The sequence below is a fragment of the Homalodisca vitripennis genome, unplaced genomic scaffold (assembly GCF_021130785.1).
Source record: "Homalodisca vitripennis isolate AUS2020 unplaced genomic scaffold, UT_GWSS_2.1 ScUCBcl_2272;HRSCAF=6846, whole genome shotgun sequence".
In the NCBI taxonomy this organism is placed as follows: Eukaryota; Metazoa; Arthropoda; class Insecta; order Hemiptera; family Cicadellidae; genus Homalodisca; species Homalodisca vitripennis.
The window spans coordinates 26,206-47,716 of NW_025778396.1; the positions used below are offsets into that span (position 1 = coordinate 26,206).

At 32.2% G+C, this 21,511-nt stretch overlaps 2 protein-coding genes across 2 annotated transcripts; both read right to left on the minus strand.

Annotated features, from left to right (window-relative positions):
• Positions 1–1,669: 1,669 nt before the first annotated feature.
• Positions 1,670–8,893, minus strand: LOC124371931 (tRNA-splicing endonuclease subunit Sen2-like; the record flags this gene model as incomplete). Its single annotated transcript, XM_046830301.1, has 3 exons — positions 1,670–1,940; positions 4,164–4,309; positions 8,563–8,893. Coding segments are annotated over 3 exons (627 nt in total), but the record flags the coding sequence as incomplete, so codon positions are not given.
• A 7-nt stretch (positions 8,894–8,900) lies between these two features.
• On the minus strand, positions 8,901–15,467 carry LOC124371930 (protein FAM32A-like). The gene is made up of 3 exons (XM_046830300.1): positions 14,718–15,467; positions 10,765–10,977; positions 8,901–9,296 (listed from the first exon to the last, which is right to left on the minus strand). The coding sequence occupies exon 1, from the start codon at positions 15,174–15,176 to the stop codon at positions 14,856–14,858; it is 321 nt and encodes a 106-aa protein (XP_046686256.1). The 5' UTR covers positions 15,177–15,467; the 3' UTR covers positions 8,901–9,296; positions 10,765–10,977; positions 14,718–14,855.
• Positions 15,468–21,511: the final 6,044 nt, after the last annotated feature.

Here is a 21,511-nt window from a genome sequence, read left to right on the forward strand (position 1 = left end):
TCTGTTAAGCTTCTGGGATTTTATATAGATTCTAAGTTACAATGGTCCCTGCATATCGAAACAGTTTGTAAAAAAATATCAAGAGTTAATTATCTACTATGGAAATTGAAAAACTTTGTAAGCTTAGAATATTTAAGAATGTCATATTTCGGTCTGTTTCAATCACATATACTATATGGTATACTAGCTTGGGGCCATTCTCCCCATATAAATAATATTCTTTTATTACAGAAAAAGGTAGTTCGTAATATTGCAGGAGTTGGTTCACTAGATCACTGTAAGCCACTTTTCATTGAACTTAAGATTCCCACCGTTGTCAATTTGTATATTTTTCAAGTACTATTATACACTAAATCAAACCTACAGAATTTTCCAATTAGGAATAATATTCATCATTATAACACTAGAGGGGGGAATAAACTCAATATACTTCCTCATAGACTGGCTAAAACTGGCACCTCTTTCAAGCTAAATTGTATTAATTTTTTCAATAGGCTGCCTGATGGTGCAAAGTCTGTTAGTTTTAGACCTTTTAAACATAAAATATACAATTGGCTTCTTCAAAACCCATTTTATAGTATAAATGAATTTTTAAATTGTAACATAGATGTTCAATTTTAACTAAATAACTTAATTTACTGTGCCTAAGATTGAATTTTATATTTTATTGTTACTATTATAATAATTTTTTTTTTTTTCTCTCTTTTTTATATATATCTATAAACTATCAAAGGGATGTCTAGGTTAACTGTTTCGTAATAGTTATATTTATAATGATTCTCATTCTGTACTTTCTCGTTATTATTCTTGCAATATTTATATAACTACAAACTAGGTTGACTTTGCCTATTCAATGTAAATTGTCAATGGCAATAAAATTCTTGATTCTTGATTAGTGCAATATATAACTCTGAAGGAAATCTACATCTCAAAATTCTTTGGGACACATTCTCATCTTCAACATTGATGTGCTAGACCACAAAAACCCTCTTACCCAGCAACTACAGGATATTTTCATTTCTTTCGGCCTAATATCCTGTGAACTGATACTCAAGTGACTACTTGAGTATCAGTATTGAGTACAGCCATTTTAGACCACTACGCATAGAAAGCCAAAATATTATATTATAATCCAAAATTTTAACCTCCATCTATAAAAAAAAAGGGATCTAAAATCGGCAAACAGATCTTTTTCAAGACATTTCTAATGAAAGAATCATGGAAATTTCTGGATTCCTTTGAGCAGGTGGAGGTGCCTTTATCGCCCATTTTCGACTATTTAACTCATGGAAATTTCTGGATTCCTTTGAGCAGGTGGAGGTGCCTTTATCGCAGATTTTCGACTATTTCTCAGTACTTAAAATTTTACTTGCTCATTCAAAAATTTTAAAGAGCGTAATAAAGAGAAGAGTAATACCTGGATTACTCGGGACATACTTGATTCACGCTTTTTCAAAAATAAAATAAACTCAAAAAGACATAAGAAACGCCAAGGCACAAGACGGTGAATATCAAGTAAGACAATCCGATAATCTGTGATTCAGTTTCCAGACCTGCCAGTATAAACATGATTCTTGGGAATAAACAAGTTAATAAAGCAGACCCAGGTGTCCTATAATTTATGTAAAGGTATCGCCAGTAAGACAACATGGGTGAATAAAAGAAGATATAAACATACAAATATTTTTATTAGAATTATGTTCATTTTCTTATATTCGATCAACCAGGAGTAATAAACATACAAATATTTATATTAGAATTATGTTTAACATTTTCTTGTAATCGATCGACTAAGAGAATTCTTTTTCAACTCTTTCTTGAGAAGAGATCCATCTTTTTGTCAGTAATTCATTGACTTGGAACTTGGCTAGTGATTTTGGTGTAATTAGATCTTCTGGTGCAAGACTGTCAGGGAAAACCACCTGACAAGTGATTATGTCCTGAAAAATACACAAAGCTCATTACCTGAGTATCATGAAGAAATCATAAGCATTTAATGCTTAACCCTAGTGATATCACCTCACTATGCAATGCTTTCGTTTCATCATGCAGATAAATGGTTTTTAGTATGTGTATTGTTCATGAAGTAACATGTAAGAAAGATTCCTTTATACACTGACAACTGGAAGCACTAATTCAGAAGATTATGAGAAATAAATCAGCTGATTCAATTAGCTGTTGATGTATATATAAAACAGCAGTATTTTTCACATTAATCTCTGTACATAGTAACTGACATACATATAAAACCAATGTTGATGTTAATTTGGAAGAAAACTCATTGTCCACGAAACAAATAATGTAGAAATTATAGTTATCTAGCCTACATTAATCTATATATATAAAAATGAATGTTTGTATGTTTGTCCTTTATGGAATCGTGAACTATTGGACCGATAATGATGAAAATTTGTACGTATATGTATTTTTCCACGGAGAAGGTTTATAAGCTATGCCCATCCCTTTCCCAATTCAGGATTCCGCCCCACTGGTTACAGAAATACCCATAAGAAATGCATTGCAGCAAACATATGTTAAACGTCTTTTCAAATTTTTAATCAGCTGTTCTTTGTAAACATATATTACACTTATAGTTTTAAAGCATAGAGTAAGCTTAAGAGAAACGACAAATTTTGTTTAAACTGTTTTTGCAATCACTGTTAAACATAGACTTTACTATCCAGATAATACAATTCAAATTTGACGTAAAAATTCACCTTTAACTGCAATATTTATTTAATATAAACCATGCTCATGCTTGATCAGAAGAGTAATGCAGATATCATAATTACTATCTTACGTTGGCTACAAATATAAAGAATGTTATAAAATCAACCTTAGTTGTTTTTTTTTGACAGAAGTATGGTTCTCAAAACTCCGTGTGTACATATTCTCTCGATCGAGACAACAAAGCAAGCTCAATCGTGGCATCGGAGATATAACTAATTTAATCTAAAATTTATTATAGTAAAAAAAAAAATTTACTAAGTAATATAAGGACTTCGGTTCTTAAGATTTGCGTGCGAAGCCGTGGGTAACAGCTAGATAGAGGCAGGAATATGGTACATACCTTCATAATACGCCCAAGAGGCTCACGATGGAACGACTATCAATTATCTCAGCAATGTTTAGAATGTGATAGAAAAAGAATAAGTGAATATAGTGTACTGTTTTCAACGGGAAATTGCGTGCGAAGCCGCGGGGCAACTTTTGCAAAAAATTATTGAAATGCGCAGCAAAGCGCGCCGGGCCCGCTAGTACATTATAAAATGATAATTATCTTGCATCACAGAGGTTAAGAAATGTATTTTTTTATTATTTTAACACCTTTTCCGTTAAAAGTATCAACTAGGAATTGGAAGTTTGATCAATTTTTAACTGGTATTTTTCAAAGTTCTTTTTTATTTCTGTGTAGCAAAATTGCCTTCAGCTTCCTCCTTGACTTAACTAATAGAATTTTCTAATTTTTCGGCGACATGGTTAAGCTCTAGTAATTATTCAAGATTTTTAGTTTTAGTTTTAAAAAGTAGAAACAGGAAGATTTTCACTTATTTTGAAAATCTCCACTAAGTTTCCACCAGAAGCAGCAGCAGTCACATCTGTATCCTAATTTTAATTTGAAAACTATACAAAGCTAAAATTGTGATCATTTTCGAAAAGGTGTGGCATTATACCAATATCCCATTTCAACTTGATAAGTCCTTAAAGCATAATAAGTATGATTTGCCATGTTCTTCATAAGTCAAAGTGGTTGTCATTTTTATGCCATATAATTTGGATGTTCTTTAAAGATCTAGGAATGAAAGGAGTTGTTTCATGCTGAGTTGATATGCCCTGAGAATATCTCTTTGTTGAACCAGAGTATTTTTACACATTTTGGCTGAGCTTAGTCATTTGGAGGGAGGATAAAATCGGGCCCGATAAAGTGCTTTGACCCCCAATGTCCCAGATTGCAGGACCAGATGAAAGGATGAGATAATTCAACCAAACAAGTTTAGTAGCTTAGCTTAGTAAAGCATCATGTGGAGTGCCTCATTAAATCTTGGGAATTTATCCAAATCTTGATGAGTCTGTCATAAATGATTCCATTGTTTTGTAAATTATACTAAATACATAAAACAGTCTTAGAGTTAAAATCAACAAAAATTTGAGATATTACTTACTTTGCCAGAGTTCTCTGCCAGCCTGTTCAGACCATGCAGCTTTGTCCAAGTAAGAGAATCATTGTATCTATTCAGCTGGCTATCAACTCTCTCCACAAGAACTACGTAAGAAGCATGAAAAAATGGAGGCCCTTGTTTGTACAACACTGGAAACAAAGACATAAATCAGTAAACACTTCTTTCCTATGAAAGTTCAACATTAACTATATTTTACTGCTTACCCTGTCGTATCGGAATAAAAACCTCTGTTTTTTTCGGAGTTCGGGGGACTGAGGTTGGACTCGTAGTGGCAGTGGTTCTAACACCGTGCCGGGCCCAGGAGGGTCCCCATGGAACGCCCGGTGGGAGCGTATCTCACAAGTCCCTGTGAGCTGGTAGGGGGGCGCCGGAACGCAAACTGCCGGACCACATGCCATTGCACTGGTATGATGGAAGCAAAAGTTGCACTTCCCACCGTTTTAACACGCTGCCGCGCAAGCGGTTAGAAGTTCCGGCGGGGGGAAGGGGGCGCACTCTTGTGCACTCCGGAATAGGCGAAAGCCTCTCGGAGTCGTCCCAGCACCGATACGGTGACAACTGAATGCTAACTAAGCACATTTGACCTAACTATGTAGTAACTTAAAACATTCTGAACCAATCAAGAAGTACTAAGGAGGGCTTAAACAAATAGTCCTTAAAATATTACTTTCTTCATTACCATAAAAAACATGTCACTTTAAAGTAACCACCTACATTTCAATATATTTACACCATCAACAGGATAAAGTCGATTTTTGGAGGGACAATTACACATTTCTTCAATGGTTCTCACTACGTGCCTATGCACAAGTATGTACTGGTTCATTGTTGTATCAGGAAATAGTACAAATTTTTTCTGGTCTCGTAAGCATTTAGCTCAAAAAGATATCCATGCATTGACAACAATGCAACTCATTCCCCAATCATCAATTAAAATGCTGTGAATGATACAATCCAAAAGATCTAAATATGCAATTGATAATATTGAACCAGTAAAATACACAATCATCATACATCACCGAATATTGCATAATTTTTGCAGAATATTGTTATTCTTGTGAATTAAATCATTAATTACCAGACAAAGTCCGTTAATTTTGTTGAAGAAAATAAGTGACGATATTGTAATTTGAATGTAGGAGTCCAAGGAGAAAGAAAAAAAAGCCAAAACCTAAAGATCAAAATCCAATCTTTAGAATTATGTTTGTACTTAGCTAGAGTATGTATATAACCAACAATAAACTTATAAAATATTTCTGGATTAATCTAATTAGTCAAATAAGTAGTATTGGATTTGTAAGTAACATATAAAACAAGATACCAGTACACCATGCTATGTGTTATGTAATAGGCTTCGCTATAGTTGCGTGCAAAATAAGTCTGGCTATTTTATTCCTGTAATGTCCTGCGGACTAACAGAAAAATGTCTTACGTCCCCTGGCAGACTGAACATTAAATCTGACAGCCTGCTGAGTGATGACGCTCAGTTAAATCACATGGATAGACAGCACCTTCATTGAATTTTAAACCACATGGATAGACAAGCATATTTAATTCAACTGATTCTTGTCTATGCAGAAAAATTAAGTTTCATACAAAATTTAAGGTCTACAGATGAAAGAATGTTTATATGGCTTGCAGTAATAAACTTAATACATAACTATGTCAATGCTTGTACATGATGTATGACACAAAGTATTTATCATTATCACATCATTTTCGAGATATCCTAGCCATTATCTCAAATGATCTGACGTTGTCTAAGTAGAAATGATGCTACATGAAAATTTCAAGTTTACAGCTTCATTTATTTTTGAGATATACAGCAGAAAACAGAGACACAAGAAGATAAACGGATAGTTCAGTGGAATTTCACAAGAACTTTTGGTGATAGCTAAAGAAAATATACAGAATTTTAAGTATGTAAGTCAAACCATTATTGAGATATCAACCTGATTTATAGGCTTATTGATGCTCAGCTACATCAAATGGAGGGATATTCACCATCATCAAACTCGATGTTCCTCATACAGAATTGGAACCTCGTGCAAAATTACAATGAAATTAAATTTTTCAGCCGCTTGGGTGATAGGGTTCGCTAGCGCTCAGCCAATTATATTTTTACAAAAATCATTACATTTTATCTTACTGGTTTTGTTTGCATGGTTCTAATAAGCTTGTTGTTTTATTCCAGATGTGTAAATAAGTATTTAACAAGACTTGGAGAGTGAAACTGCTGAGATATTTAACAATATTAAAATTAAACATAAACAGGATTTGAATCAACAAAGATTGATTGTTATGAACATACATCAAACATGTCCAATACCTAACGTGGAAAATACCTAATAGAAAAGTGATTCATTGTCCTATAATATTGTATATATATATATAATTATATACAATGACAGAACATTTCTAACATTACTTCAGATTGTAAGAAATGGCAAAACATATACTAGAAAATACCTTATATTTTACAGGCTTTAAGCGATTATCGACGCATTAACTAAAGTTTCAAAATGGCACTAAGCTATTTTCGACGCATTAACTATGTCGTAATATGATCTCTCACAGCAAGCCTATTTTTACTTTGTTTGAAGTAAAACATACGTAAATCTAAAGATAAAGATCCAAGGTTTCATATTATCTCATAAAACGTTCTATAATTACGTTAAATCTTTCATTATAAAATTCTAAACTTGGATGTTCACATTTCCGATTGCCGTTTGTTTGCGTAATTTCCGAACACGCTAAAATTACCGTATGTTTGTCAAAATTCCCTATCGTGAGTTTACGTTCTACACGATCGTAAGTGTTGTCATTGAAAACATTGTATTCTTGGCTTTCAGAAACATCTTTTCAATTACCAGTAGGAAAATAAATGTTTATAAAATAAGCGTTTGAAAAACTCGTGTTTTGTAAAATCCCAAAATGCCTAATGCGTCGAAAATAGCTTCATTAAATTTTATTATTTTTGTAACTTTATCGTTGTCTGGAAATAGTGAAAATCATATCAAAACAAAGAAGACGAATTGCTCTAAGCAACAGTATCGTCAACGAAGACTATGAACTAGTATTTTATTTTTGTTCTGTTTGCACAATCACCGACTAAGCCAGTAGAGAAGAACAACGCATCGCTTGGTTGCCATGTTGATTTCTGTGTTGTTATTACGCCAACGCCGGTATTAGTTTATTGCTTGCTATTTATTGGGATATTTTAGATTTTTCGTTATTTAGTGTGTATAAATAAAAGTTTGTTTAGTGTTTTTTTTTTAATTAATGAAGTGAAAAATGTAGAGGTTAGGTTAAGTTTTAGTGAATAGGTTGGATTTTTGTGAAACTGAAAGTAAGCCTATGTTCACGTAGGTTCAGTGTTTTATTATTTTGTAGACAATTTATAGTTATTCCATAATGAGTGTTAATTTGAACTTTAATGTATTTATTATAAAAGCATATTCATGTATTTTAGACAGTACATTTTTTTTACTTTTTCTGAAGGTATTAGCGTTTTATTTCCATGACCATCGCTTGTTTTTAATTTTTTAACAAAAAAATAATAGAGATAAAAATACATTGTTGTACTTTGTAAACTTCAATAAATGTACTATCATTATAAATAATTTCTAGATGAAAAGAAAATTGTTAGCTAAAAATGTTAGGAATTTATTTCACAATTTTGACTTTTGTAAAACTTTAAAAAAAGTTTGTTGCCATATAAAAATATCTTATACAATGTACAATTCTATAAATATCATACTTTTCTCTTCTACATATATTTATCTCTTAGAAAAAAATATTTGTTCATCCAATAGATTCCAAAATGTCACAATGGTATACATAATAGTGCTATACAAACTTTTTTCAGATTTTGTAGTTTTTTATAGATATATTATTCAAAAGTACCAATAAACTTATTTTACCTAAATATTTTTTTTATTTTTAATTCAGATATATAAGCAAACTTTTGTATATTTTAGAATTATTCTAAAAACTTTCATATTACCTGAGAGGGTGCTATACATTTGAGAAAAATTTATTCTTTACTAAGATTTTTATGTTAATCAGTAAAAAAATAAAAATACACTGAAATGATTCAATATTTAATATTTTTTGGGGAAACTACATTTATTTATAAAGATATTGATGTTTTTAAAACGTTTGTACCTTAAAAAATAATGAGCAGTGATTAAAATACAAAACCCTTACAAAATCACCAAAAAGTGCCTGCTATTTTGGGAAAAGGTTCAAAACAAAATGTAATTTCCGTTTAGCCTTTTTATGTTTCAATATGACTGTACTGAAAGTTTTTATATTATAACTTTGGCATTTAAAAAGCCAATTGATATACCTACAAAGTATATAGAAATAATACACTTACAAAAGTTTCCTCCAAACTTGAATCCTGATTTGACAACCCAACCTTTGGCCCGAAAGTGGTGGTAGGCAACATAAGATTCAATAAAGTCTTGTTTTATTTGACAAAATGTGTGCCACATCTTTTTTAAGCTCATAGTCTGACCTGACAGATCGATAACTTGCAAGCAACCAAGAGCGTAACTGAGAAAAAAAGCCTCCTCCAATGTAAGATTTAACGTTTCTACTACAGTTTTAATCTTCTCATCTTCTATGTGTGGCTGAGGATCTCGAAGAACCTTTTCAATGTCATCATCATCGGAATCAGCTAAAACTAAAACTTTATCTGTAAAATCAAAATTCCGTCACTTCACAATCTCTTACTTTCATGTCTTTCAATTTATCTGGGTGTGCATCACTATCAGGAATGTCACTATCTTTTACATCTGAATCACTGTTTTGTACATCACACTCTTTAACAACACAACTTTCACTAATGGTGCTATCAACATCCATGGGAGACACATCATTTGTGCCAAGTTTGATTTGTTCACCACTTTTTTCTCCCTCATATACGTCACCAGAGGTATTCGTTATGTCGTTCACTTGTTTAAATGTGTCACTTAAGTTTTTCTTCATTTTATCAATCCAGGATTTTCGTCTTTGCCATTGCCTTTCCTTTATGATTGGTGGGATTCCTTTCTTTATTAGTCCAAATGAAGGATACCCTCTTGACAATGAGCCTTTACCGAAGAATCCCTAAAACATTGCAATCAAATAAATAAAATACTTTATAATTTTCTTGTTAAATAAAATAAATACAAATTGGTAATATGGTTAGAGGACAGTAAACATTAGAGAATTTGATAAACAATACTATTTGTGGGTAAATACATTAAATTCAGATTAATTAATTTAGGCTAACTTACACATTTGCTGCTGTAGAACCACTTTAATATTATAACCCAAAATAGCTTTCATTAATTTGTTCTTAATAAAACAAATTTCCCCAATTCAAAATTGGAAAAATGTTGTAATCTCAAAATTTTGATTTGGGTAAATAAATATTCAATATATACAGTTTCTTATGGGAGAGTTTATACTAAAATATTATATAAACAATTATTATTGACAGAATCATATTTTTAACAATTCATTAGCATTGAGACACTAATATCTAGGCTTCTGTTTACGACTTGAAACATTTACAAGAGGCGTTCTTATTTACAATGCAGCTTTAAACTTTAACCCTTTATAAAAAGTGAAACCTTAAATGCAGCCTGCGTTAGTTCTTTCTGAGTTTTGTGTGTGTAAGCAGTCATGGCGTGATTTGGGCTTGGACTTTGCAAGCTCGAGTTAATTTTTTTCTAAAAGAGCAAGCATCCCGTGACCTGAGTTTTGAATAGGCAAGCTAGGGTCTTTTTAGCGTGTGACAAGAACCATCGCACGCCATTTCAATAACTTCACTAATTATTCCTTGTCCATGTGGGTTTGTTTGTTTACGTCTGGCGGTCAATCGAAGCCGTCCTATAGGTCACGTGATCCGCCCGGCAAATCGGAAACTTTCCTGTTTGTCACGTGACTACTGTCAACTCATCAAAACGACCATGGTCGGCCATTGTTTTTAGTTTGATAGTAGAAAATCTTGTTATTTATGTGTTTTGTATTGCCAACATTGTACTGCCGAAAAACTGGTTTTTATATGTTAGCGATAATCGGGACTATTTTTTTCGGTGAAATTACGTTAACCTGTGTTAGTATGCAAAAAATTACGGCGATTGGAGCGGTAGTCGCTGATCTTAAGATTTACCAATATGTGAAATAAACCTTTGCTTATACATGGTATACAAGAAGGAATCATGATTAAAAAATTTAACCATACCATCTAATAAGAGAGTTGTATACAAAGCTCCCATGTGAAAGCACAAGGTTTTATGAACATCTGCAATTTGACATTAAAACCACAGTTCCGACAGTAATAGCTATTGAATCAGACGGTGTGGACTTAAGAATACCTGCAAAATATAATCACTAACCCAATCATACATTGGATTGTGAATCATGTAATTTACTTGGACATCTGGTATTGTTGGTGTTGCGTAAGTACCACACGACCGCCATTACTAGGAATAAAGGATAAAGTTATTTCAAATTAATATTTCTAGAAGAACATAAAACTAATATATTTATACGAAACAGACAAAGAAGTAGAGAGCAGGATAAGTACCATAGTATATAAAGACTTCATTTCCTCTGGATTACATATAATAACACAGTCGCCGGTGAAATTGCCAATATAAACCGGCCACAAGTCACTGTCAGCTGGAATTCCACTTTCACTTTCTATCAGAATTGGAAATGGTTGCTGAGGTTTGATGTGGTTTCCAACTCGTTTTCTTTTTGGCTCTCTTAATTCCATTTTGAGCCACGTATGTTTTATCTGAAACAATACACAATATTATTGATTAAAATAGTTAGTTCAAATATACTAAAAGTAGATCAACTGGTTCAATATAGGACAGTATTTAGCTAACTTGTATTTATATGTAAGAACATCTGTAACATATGCAGTTGTTCACCACGTTTTGCAGCTTAAATTGCTATAAAATCAGCTTAAGAACTAGACTTCCTGAATAACTACTTAGTGAACAAGGGTTATTTTCATTTTTCCAATGTTGTTTGGTAGCAGCCACCATAATTGCAGCTTCCCAAAAAAATAATCACAAATATTTAACAATTGATATAAGGCACATTCAAGATTGTACTGTTTTTAATTTAGGAGAATAATTTCAAACTGAATTAAGTTATCGACTTTTAAGATTATCTTATAGTAAAGCTATATTTTATATGTCAAAGAAATATATACATTTAGATTATAGAAAATTATACAACTTTGTTCTAAGTTTGAGCAGTTGTTTGTTACTTACAATTACTCAACAGGGTAAACATATCTGACAGTATTTACATTGTTCTACTCATGATTTGATATTATCGATTATGCGAGTGTCGGACGCTTATTATAACGCAGCCTTACTTCCGTTTGGGAAGCAAAAAACAAGTACTGATTATCATAATGACATATAGTTGTCAAAGTAGTTCAAATAAAGTCTGTTCATTCTAATAATGTAATTTTTTTGTCCGTGGTAAAACTTAACCTAAAAAAGGGGCCTCCAGATAATACCAAAGTAGTGAGTTTTGTTCAAGAGGATGAGCAGAATAGATAACAATATTAAAATTATGATTGGAAACTCTGGCGTTAAATTCACTCATAAACTTAATTGGACTATCAATACCACACACTTTAACTGCAGTATAATAAGCGGCCACAACCACAATCGATATTCATGATTACCTAAATAACTAAAACAAAAATTTCTAACCAAATTACTTAATAGGTATTTCAAATTAAAGTATCGTTCAGTGGTTTTTATAGTTATCTAAAAACGGCTGCAGTATAATAAGAGGCCACCACCATAATAGAGTCATATTTATAATTATCTAAACTATAGAAACAAAAATGTTGACACGAATTAGGCTACTTTATATAAAAACTATCTACATTGTGTATCTATAAAATGTAACAAACAAAACAGAACATTTAGTTACTTTTTACTGTTTTTAAGAATAGCCTATGTTTTTTTCAGATTCTATTGTGGTGATGGCCTCTTATTATACTGTAGCCCTAAAAAGGAATGATTTAATGCTAAATAAAAAACTAGACTATGTATATCTTTTTAATGTAAAAAACAAGTGACTTTATTTACATTTTACTATTTTGAAGGATACATGTGTCTGACAGTTTGTGTCACAAAAAACACATGGACATCACCATTGTACTTGCGACGGGTAGGGTCCAATAAGCGGACCCCGGGTTTTTTATATCGAAGAATATAATCATCGATACCTAATATTTGCATATCGAATCATAGACTATCAATCGATATAAAAGTAATAACAATCATATGTTTTAAATTAAAATGTGAATTTAAACCCTTTGCGTTGCCACGGCGATGATACATCGTCGCCAAAAACCCTTGCGAAAAGTGCCACGGTGACGATCCGTCGTCGCCGTCTGTTATCGTAATTTTTTTAACGCTTTATTTTTCATGAATTCTTTTCACGACCAATATTGTTTTATTTGTTAACTATCCTGCAATAGATAAATAATAGTTCACATAATACTTTATATTAGTGAAGATAAAAAAACACAGAATAATAGAAGCAACAACAGCTGGCGGGGTGATCAACCGGGCGCGTAACATCGTTGGCGCGCGTAAACAACTCGCTACGTATAGTAGGCTATGCGTAATATCTAAAATAATACGTTCGGTCACATGGGTGTGTATACATCATTTTGAGGTTAGGATCTCTAAAATGATTTTGTTAAATTGATATCTCCCGTGCGTGCGTGCGCGTGTGCACGCGAGCGTGTGTGTGTGTGTGTGTGTGTGTACATATTTTTTGGGAAAATATGAAGACCATATATTAAGATATACTTTAGAACCAAAGGTTAAATGTAAGTAATGCATTAATTATTTTTGTTTTAGTGTTGTGTTACCGGTACTGAAAAATGATTTTTTCATTATGTACATAATTTCAAGCATTGTTATGTAACTATAGTAATTATATAAAAAAAGTCAACCATTATTTTTTTTCACATTAACAATGTTATAATAAAGAATATTAAAAAAATTCTTCCCATGGTAAAATTGTTTTCTTATTAATTTGTCAAAAAAAAAATAAAAACTAAAAAATAAAAAATTGCTTTATACATTTTTTTGGTTTTGACATGCCAAAACTAATATTATTTTATGTTGTTTCATTTGTTTTTGTAACATTTTATTGTAATACAATTTTTTACAAACATTTTGATACCTCTTTCATAAAAATAGTATGAAAAATAAAAAAAAATATATTCCTTTTTCCGGAAGCCCGGTAATATTTCTTATTATTCCCTGGCATTTTTCGCATATGACTTGCAATAGTTGCTAGTGCATTTCTTTTGTACTAAATTTTTTGCCTTGTGGCATTCAAAGGGTTAATGATGTAACAACCATGTTAGCTCCTCTGACAGTTTACATTTGTTACCTTTCCACAAATATCACATAATGGATTCTTAGGTACTAACCCAACATTCTGAAGCCATAAAAAACATGTTTTATCGTCTTTTAAAGCAATTTCGTGAAGCTTCCTAAGATTGACAGCCATTTTTAATACACAATGTTACTTATGTGAAATTTAAAATATTACCTTAATTGTATTATTTAAAAGTGTTTACAGCTGTTCATATAGATTATTTAAGTTAATTGTTAAAAATAATTAATCAGTATCGATTGATTATATCGATGGTTATGATTAAAGTAATATCGTTTGCCAATTTCGATATAAAAAACCGGGTCCGCGGTATCAGTTTACAAAATCGTGACCATGGAAAGGTATGTTAATTTTTTTTTCCTGAAAACTACAATTTTTCCTGAAAACAATAGTGAAGAAAAAATTCGTCGGCAACGAAAATCAAAGGAGTTACGATTTTTTGAAATCCTCTGAAAACTCTGTTTTTGACAGTACCTCTGGCAATTTTACTGAAATGATGACGTTAATCCTGTCAACGATGCCTGCCCGCTGCGCAGTGCTGCGCACTGCTTGCTCTTTTAGAAACAAAAATTAACTCGAGCTTGCAAAAGTCGAATCCCAGATCACGTGATGCCCCTGATCCTTAACCCTCCAAGTGTTGTTCGACAAAATTTTGTCGGTTATTTTCCATCCTTAATGCAATAATGGCCGAAAAGGCATCAATATAATACAATGATATACTTTCCCCCCAGTTTATATATGCACCTGTGATAATAATACTTGGCTATAAAATGCCCAACCCATGAAAAAAAAAAGTCCATTTTTCATGGTCACGGTATTGTAAATAAATACCGGGGTCCGCTTATTGGACCCTACCCCTCGCGACCATTACTCAAATACTATGCAAACAATTTTACTTTGATTAAATTAATTTTGAACATCATTATTCAATACATTAATACGTGCTGACAATAATTAATTGTCAATAACTATAATGAGAATAGTTTTGTATTTGAGTTTAGGTATTTCTAATCACGATTTAGTAGCCTACCTACCCTAATATGATTGTGGTGGTGGCATCTTACTATATTGCAGCCCACACTATACCTGAGTAAACACTGTTGTCATCCCACACCTCTGTGTTTATAGTCACAATAAAGTTTATAGTCTATTAGAATACATAATCACAAAATTTCTTAATAATTTTTGGCTGATTAAAAAAGTCCAAAATATAAAAATAAACTTTTATTTTGTCCAGCTGACTTTAGGAATATCAAAGTGTTCAGTGAGGCTATCCAGATGTCTGTTGAATTCTTCCACTCTTTGTTTGTGAGTCATAGAGGCTTTCTGTAAAATTCTTTCCTTTTGCATCTTTTCTTGCATTTTTTGAAAAGCTATTTCTGCTTTGGTTGCTGTCACTTCAACTTTGTCTTCCTTGGCTGATTCCGCATCATTAGACACTTGCTCTAACAGTTTTTTGTTGTGCTTATTTTTCTTTTTACTTTTCTGTACACCACCAGATTTTAACTTCAATGGACCTTTCACGATCTCATCATACTCTGACATGGTTACAAGTAAATTCTAGTTGATGTATTAGGCTATTTGTTGTAATACAAAACAGAAACTATGCAGTGACTTGTTATAAATCCCAATTATACATTTTATACAAATCCCAACAACAAACACGCTCTTTAGGATAATTAATCCTGATATTTAAAAATATAAAAACTTTCTGAGATGTTAATAGCAATAAAATTTGAAAAGACAGTTATCTAACAACAACAAAACACTACTCACTTAGTAACTTGTGTTGATGACTAAACCCCGAACGACTGAACTGAACTGAACTGAATAAGAGAGAATATGACGTCAACCTGATGTCATTGTGTAATGACTACAGACAGACTACAGAGTGGCAGTGCACACCGGATCGGCAATTTCAGTATGATCAAGACGCTTATAAACAGTGTTGCCAATACTACTTTACTGACACTTAAACTTAAAATTAACAAAAGTAAACAGCAAGATATTTTATCAAATACAAATATTGTGATTTTAAAGTTAGTACAATATAATTTAGAATTGAATTACTTTTATGATTTATATTTCAAAGTTTATAAATGTATATAAATTCTAGTTTAAGTAAGTTTTTGATTACACGTAAGGACAGCCTAAAAAGTAAATTAAATTTCAAAGCTTAACAAAAAAAGTTAAAAAAGAACTTTAAGAAAATTATATTTCAGATTTAAGAAATGGCTGTGTAATTTTCGGGCACATGGGAAATTTTTTAAGTATGTTAGACTTTAGATGCATAGTAAACTGCTTCTTATATATTTTTCCTCCAAAAATGTATAGTTTCAAAAACAACATGCTTGGAGGGAAATGAATGGGGGAAGTAATCTTTCGCATATAGACATAAGAATTAAGCTTTAAATATTGTATTGTAATAAATATTAGTTAGAAGCTAGCCATTGTAAATGAAGACAGCAAACACAAGCTTTTGGTAACTTTGAAGAAGTAGAAAAATTTTCCCCCTGAATACTATACTTGTTTAATATATATTAAAGATGCCGAGTGGCAAGACAACTTCAAATCTAAAAATTTCTTTTACCCAATGATTCTACAACAACCGGAGAAAAGTATTAATGATAGAAAATATCGATTCACTTTTGTGTATTGCGGGAATACGATCGGGAATATATTGGCTCCTTACTTAATTTAATGGTAATTAGAAATGAGGTAAATGGGGCTAACTATTCTCGATTGAGAGTATATGACAGTGGTTGGATGGAACAATTAGTGTATGATAATTGACTTGAGTTTCATTCTCTACCCTAGACAAGCAAGTAAATAAGTTCTTCAAATAAAAATATCAGTACAGCGTAGTACGGACCTTATTTTTGGAATAACCCTTGTATTTTAATATATGACTACCTCTCAGCACACATATCGATAAAGGCTTTATGTATATCTGCTAGTAAATGTACAGGTATCATTGTTCTGATGAATGAAACAGCTTTAGTATTAAACAGTAGTTAAATGTAAACAATAAAGCAAGGAAACTGATAATAAATGTAGACTATAACAAAGAACACATGAGTAAGGCTATGTAAAATATTGTGTTATTTCCCCAGCTTCATTTTGTGACATAGTCCTGCAGGTACCGTGGCGGTATCCGCGAGAAAGCCATGGTCGGGGACTGCTAGTTGTATGCAAAGAATGTCTGCCTTTTGGTGAATAAGTAGTCTTATTTGACATACCTGTATAAAATGGTGATTTTATCTCTGTCGCAAACCGGTGATTCATGTATATCAGGAGTTGCTTCATCAACTGAGTTCCGTGAATAACTGACTGGATCTTGATTTCCATGGAAGTCGGGTTCTGGTGCTGTAGCTAAATGTCTGATTGATACTGCTTTATCCAGCCTGTCTGAGAATTTGACGTGTGCATAGCCAGGTCGACTCGCTTGGTTGAGGTAAACTTATTCCACTAAATGGTAAAATTTGCTAGATCAGAGTGATTCTAAATGGGAACAGGGCCAACCATGATAGAACTCAATTACCATAGTGAGATCTCCTTGGATTTTTCAACATCAACTCATGTGAAGTAGTATTCGTATATGTACAAAAAAGGGATCTAAACAAGTGGAGGGCTTCTGGTAGAACTATTGATTCCTAGCGTTTGGTTGGAAAATCTTGGCTCTGTTAATGGGCAACTGTTATGGTTTTTCAAACTTTACTATTATACTTTTCAAGTTGACCGTTGCCTCTGGAACTGTACACTGAAGAATAACGACGCTATCTCATGAATTTCAAGACATTAATTCAGTTCTTGCGAGATCAGTCCCGTTTCATGGTCTGAATGGATAAAAGAATACATTCCAAGATTGAAGGGTTCACTTGATTGTTGATAACGGTATATCTCAGAATGGAAATGCAAATGGATAGCGAAAATATTTATCAACAATAGTGAACATGAATTTGTTTTGATTGACACTGAGCAGAGGTCCTTTAAAATCTATATTTAATCTGTCAAATGATGATGTTGCCTTTAATAGATTCCCCTTGTAGCTGCAAAACCTATGTTTCAACTCTGCACATACTCTGCGCAGGATACAACTTGTTTTTTTTTATACAGTGATAAAGTCTTGTTGCTCCACGCTGGAAAAGGTTCTTATGTATTTCTTGACGATTATAGGCCTGCCTTGAATGGAACCATATAATCATGACATGGTGTTAACAACTCCGTTTTCTTTTCCTGTGTGATAAACGATACAACATTTAAAATAAGAAGTGCTAACGTTGAATCATTTAATTCTTTATTTCTTCCGACCTTGTATGATCAAACACAAAAGCAATGGATTTTTGATAAGTTATGAGCATTGGGTCGACCGACAAGAAAGTGTCGCCATTCCTTAGACAATCTACAGTTGCCTACGCCTCTTTTTCAACAGAAAATTGCTTTCATTCAGATTTTGAAACTGTTACTGACAAAGAAGGAACAGGGAGTCTTGTTTGTGACAGTGTAGAGTCGGTCACACTTTCATATATGTCCGTTTCTGCTGTAAATGGTATTCTATCCTGGATAGGTACTCTAGTTGTAGCAGCTACATCTTCTTTTAACTTAATGAAATGCACTGCTAGCCTCTGGAGACAGCGTAAAATTTTGTTTAGATTACAGAAGCCTGATCTTTTAAGAAAAATTATGAATAAAGCTTAAACAGTGAGCAAAAATACTTTGACAATGACGATGAGAGTGAATAACATGAGGTATATCCAATTTATGTTAAAGGTAGAGGCAATCTGATTTGATCTGGCCGTATTTGATTTTTTAATGGCATAGCCCAAGTGATGAATCGATTCCTGACCACAGGATCATTGTCCTTATATAGGGTTAAATTATATTTCTGTTCTGGTATCAGTGAATTTAACAGCGCAATTACCGATCATAATTTCAATGTTATTAACTTATTATGTTCATCCTTCTTAATAAAACTCTATGTGGTTTTAGAGCGTAGTTAAATCACAACTAACAATATTTTACAATAATTGAAAAGGAAATATCATTTTGTGATTATATTCCTGTAGTGTGTTTCTTGTTATCTATGATTTCCAGCGTTATGTCTTCAAAACAGTTCAGTACAACACCAAAAACTGTCCCATGTAGTAACCCTTACTGCCTTGTAGATAACCACGGTGTCCATTTCCCAACTACCGTGGCGTGTTAACTCTAATACCGTCAATTAACTTCAAAATTTGTTATATACTACTTTAAAATAAAACTTTTATATAATCTTTTCAAATATTTTGATTTGTAACACTACTAAAATTAAAAAAAAAAAACAAATACAAGCTATTCAAACTATACATATAAATGTAAAACTCCGCCTATTTAATATAGGCAATTTTTCATTTTTAATATAAAGGATGTTTTGTTTGTTCCCTAATAAATAAAAAAATGTTATGAGTTTTGTAAATTTTTAAAATATACATAAAGGTTTAAATGTGTGTTTTAAAGTCCTATAAACAATCTATGTGTGAATTAACATTGTAGGTTTATCCTGATATGCGTGTATCTCAGAAAAAAAATATATGTAAGTCAGGTCCTTGGATTATTTTAAAGTAATTAGGCTCTTCATTAAATCCCAGTAAGGACCTCTGTCTTAGAGTTTCCTACTTAATCGAAGTCTCTATTCCACCGCTAGGATGTACACGAAATTCAGTTATCCATACTAAGGTAGACCGATGTAAAAGTGCCAGATTGACTGGACTGTTTCGTAGAATAGAAAAATGAAGAGGCTGAAAAAACATCACGTGAAATAATCATCGATTCGATGGAAGTAACACACGTGAACATGAAGTCTGTTTGGTTTGCTTTGCTCAAAGCATTTCAGTCAACAATCTAAAACCGAAACCTTCTGCGGTCTGTGACCAGTAAAGCAAATCGCTGTGGCTATATGGCCGGCTACCGTCTGTAGATTAGACAGACGGGCGATGAGTGGTGGCGTCCAACCGTGACGTAACGAAAGGGCAGCCATAACTGTCACCTTTACATCACTGCCTTAGAAATATAAAAAACACAATTAGTAGACTATTTTATTAATTCCATATTATGCATTGGTAATGTATTGAACAGTAATGTAATAAAAGTATACGCTTAAATAAATTAAAAAGAAGAAATATACAACTAAAAAATTAAACCATGTAACCAGAATCTACACTTCGTAGTTTATTAAGATATAGTTTTGTTTCTCACAATTTTACTGGAATGTTTCAATTAATAGTCATTAAGAGAAATCATAATTAATTATAAATAATTTTGTCATATTACATAGTATGTCATTTAATAGCATAAAATAACTGGAACATTTGTTTTATTTTACTAATAACACTGAAATGGTTATGATTTACCATTGTGTGTAAGTGGTAAGAGGAGAATTAGTCTCTCGTCTTGAGATATTTGAAAATTCTTCCATTTACCGATTAAAAATAGTTTTATTATTAATCACTTACGTATTTATCGGACTTTAGCAGGACTGTAAGTTCTTTATAGAAAGGATCTTGGCACAGTTTAAAAGTATATAGCATACAGGACTACATCACTACTAACTTTTCTATTGTTTTCGGCAAAATACTGTCAGTTATACATAAACGTCTGGATGAGTCAGACATATGTAATAAGTAACACTTAAACTGGAACTTGAAATGTTATACATCAATGTATAATTATCATTCATTGTTATAAAACACCCAGGGATGTGTCATCATTACGATAACAGATAGGATTATCTAGAAAAGTTGGCATCTTACACGAAGAATTTTGAGCTGTTACCTAACTTACCATAATCTAAATATGTTCATTAAGATGTGACTGGCCAAAAACGGAAAATTGCGTTAAAGCAATAACAGTCTAGAGAAAGTTATAAGAGTTGTACACGGACAGCGACATCTCAACGAAACAACTGATGGCATCTCACACCCAGCCCCAACTGTCGTAGATCTAATACATTTTTAACGTGTGGATATGATACAAACAATTCTTTTCATTACCACAATCCCTTCCGCTTTCCCATTACTGTACAATAAATCTCGGGGACTGATGTTTCCTCAAGCTCAAAATTCTTATTTAACAAAAAACGACCATGAAAATTCCTAAAATTGACTCTAAAATATGAAACTTTGAATTATTAATTATAATTAGGAGAGGCAAACTAAAATAAAAGCCGTAGAATGCATTATAAAGAAAATTTATTAGAATGGATATTAACTGAGAACTTACAATATTTATTTAACTTTCAAAACAATGAGTAAAAATAAGGTAATTCACTTAATAAAAGTTGTAAGAGGGATTGGACGTAAGTTACCATTGCGGTATAATGCTGTTACTAAAATGTGACAAATAGCTCTTTGTAAGCATCCAAATTAAATAGTTAGTTATAAAGTTTGCACGATAATGTTTACACGGATCAATACTGTGCACTTTATGATCAAAAGATAAGATCACTGTATATTTCTAAAGATTTAAAATTTTATACGTACTTGTAATTTAATTTTTGTTTGTATTCACACTTATGGAGTTTAACACAAGTGTGTTTTAATCAATATTGTGAAGTTTGAGTGCACAATATTGAGTATATATTTAGGGTATAGGACCTATTTCATGAAATATAGTTCTTCATGAAATGCAATTGTTCTCGAATCACTTATTCTTAATTGAATAACGGTATGGTCCGTATTTTCTTTATTATTGATAAAAGTTTTCAACTGGTCAAAAGAACTAAACTTTCTACAACCCGCCATTTTAATCACAATGCACAGTGCTAGAGCTACTTCAAAAACCTTTGGCGTCACAGTCTGTGACGTCATAGTCGTTCCCGTTCTTTGAAAACCAAGCCCGGTGAC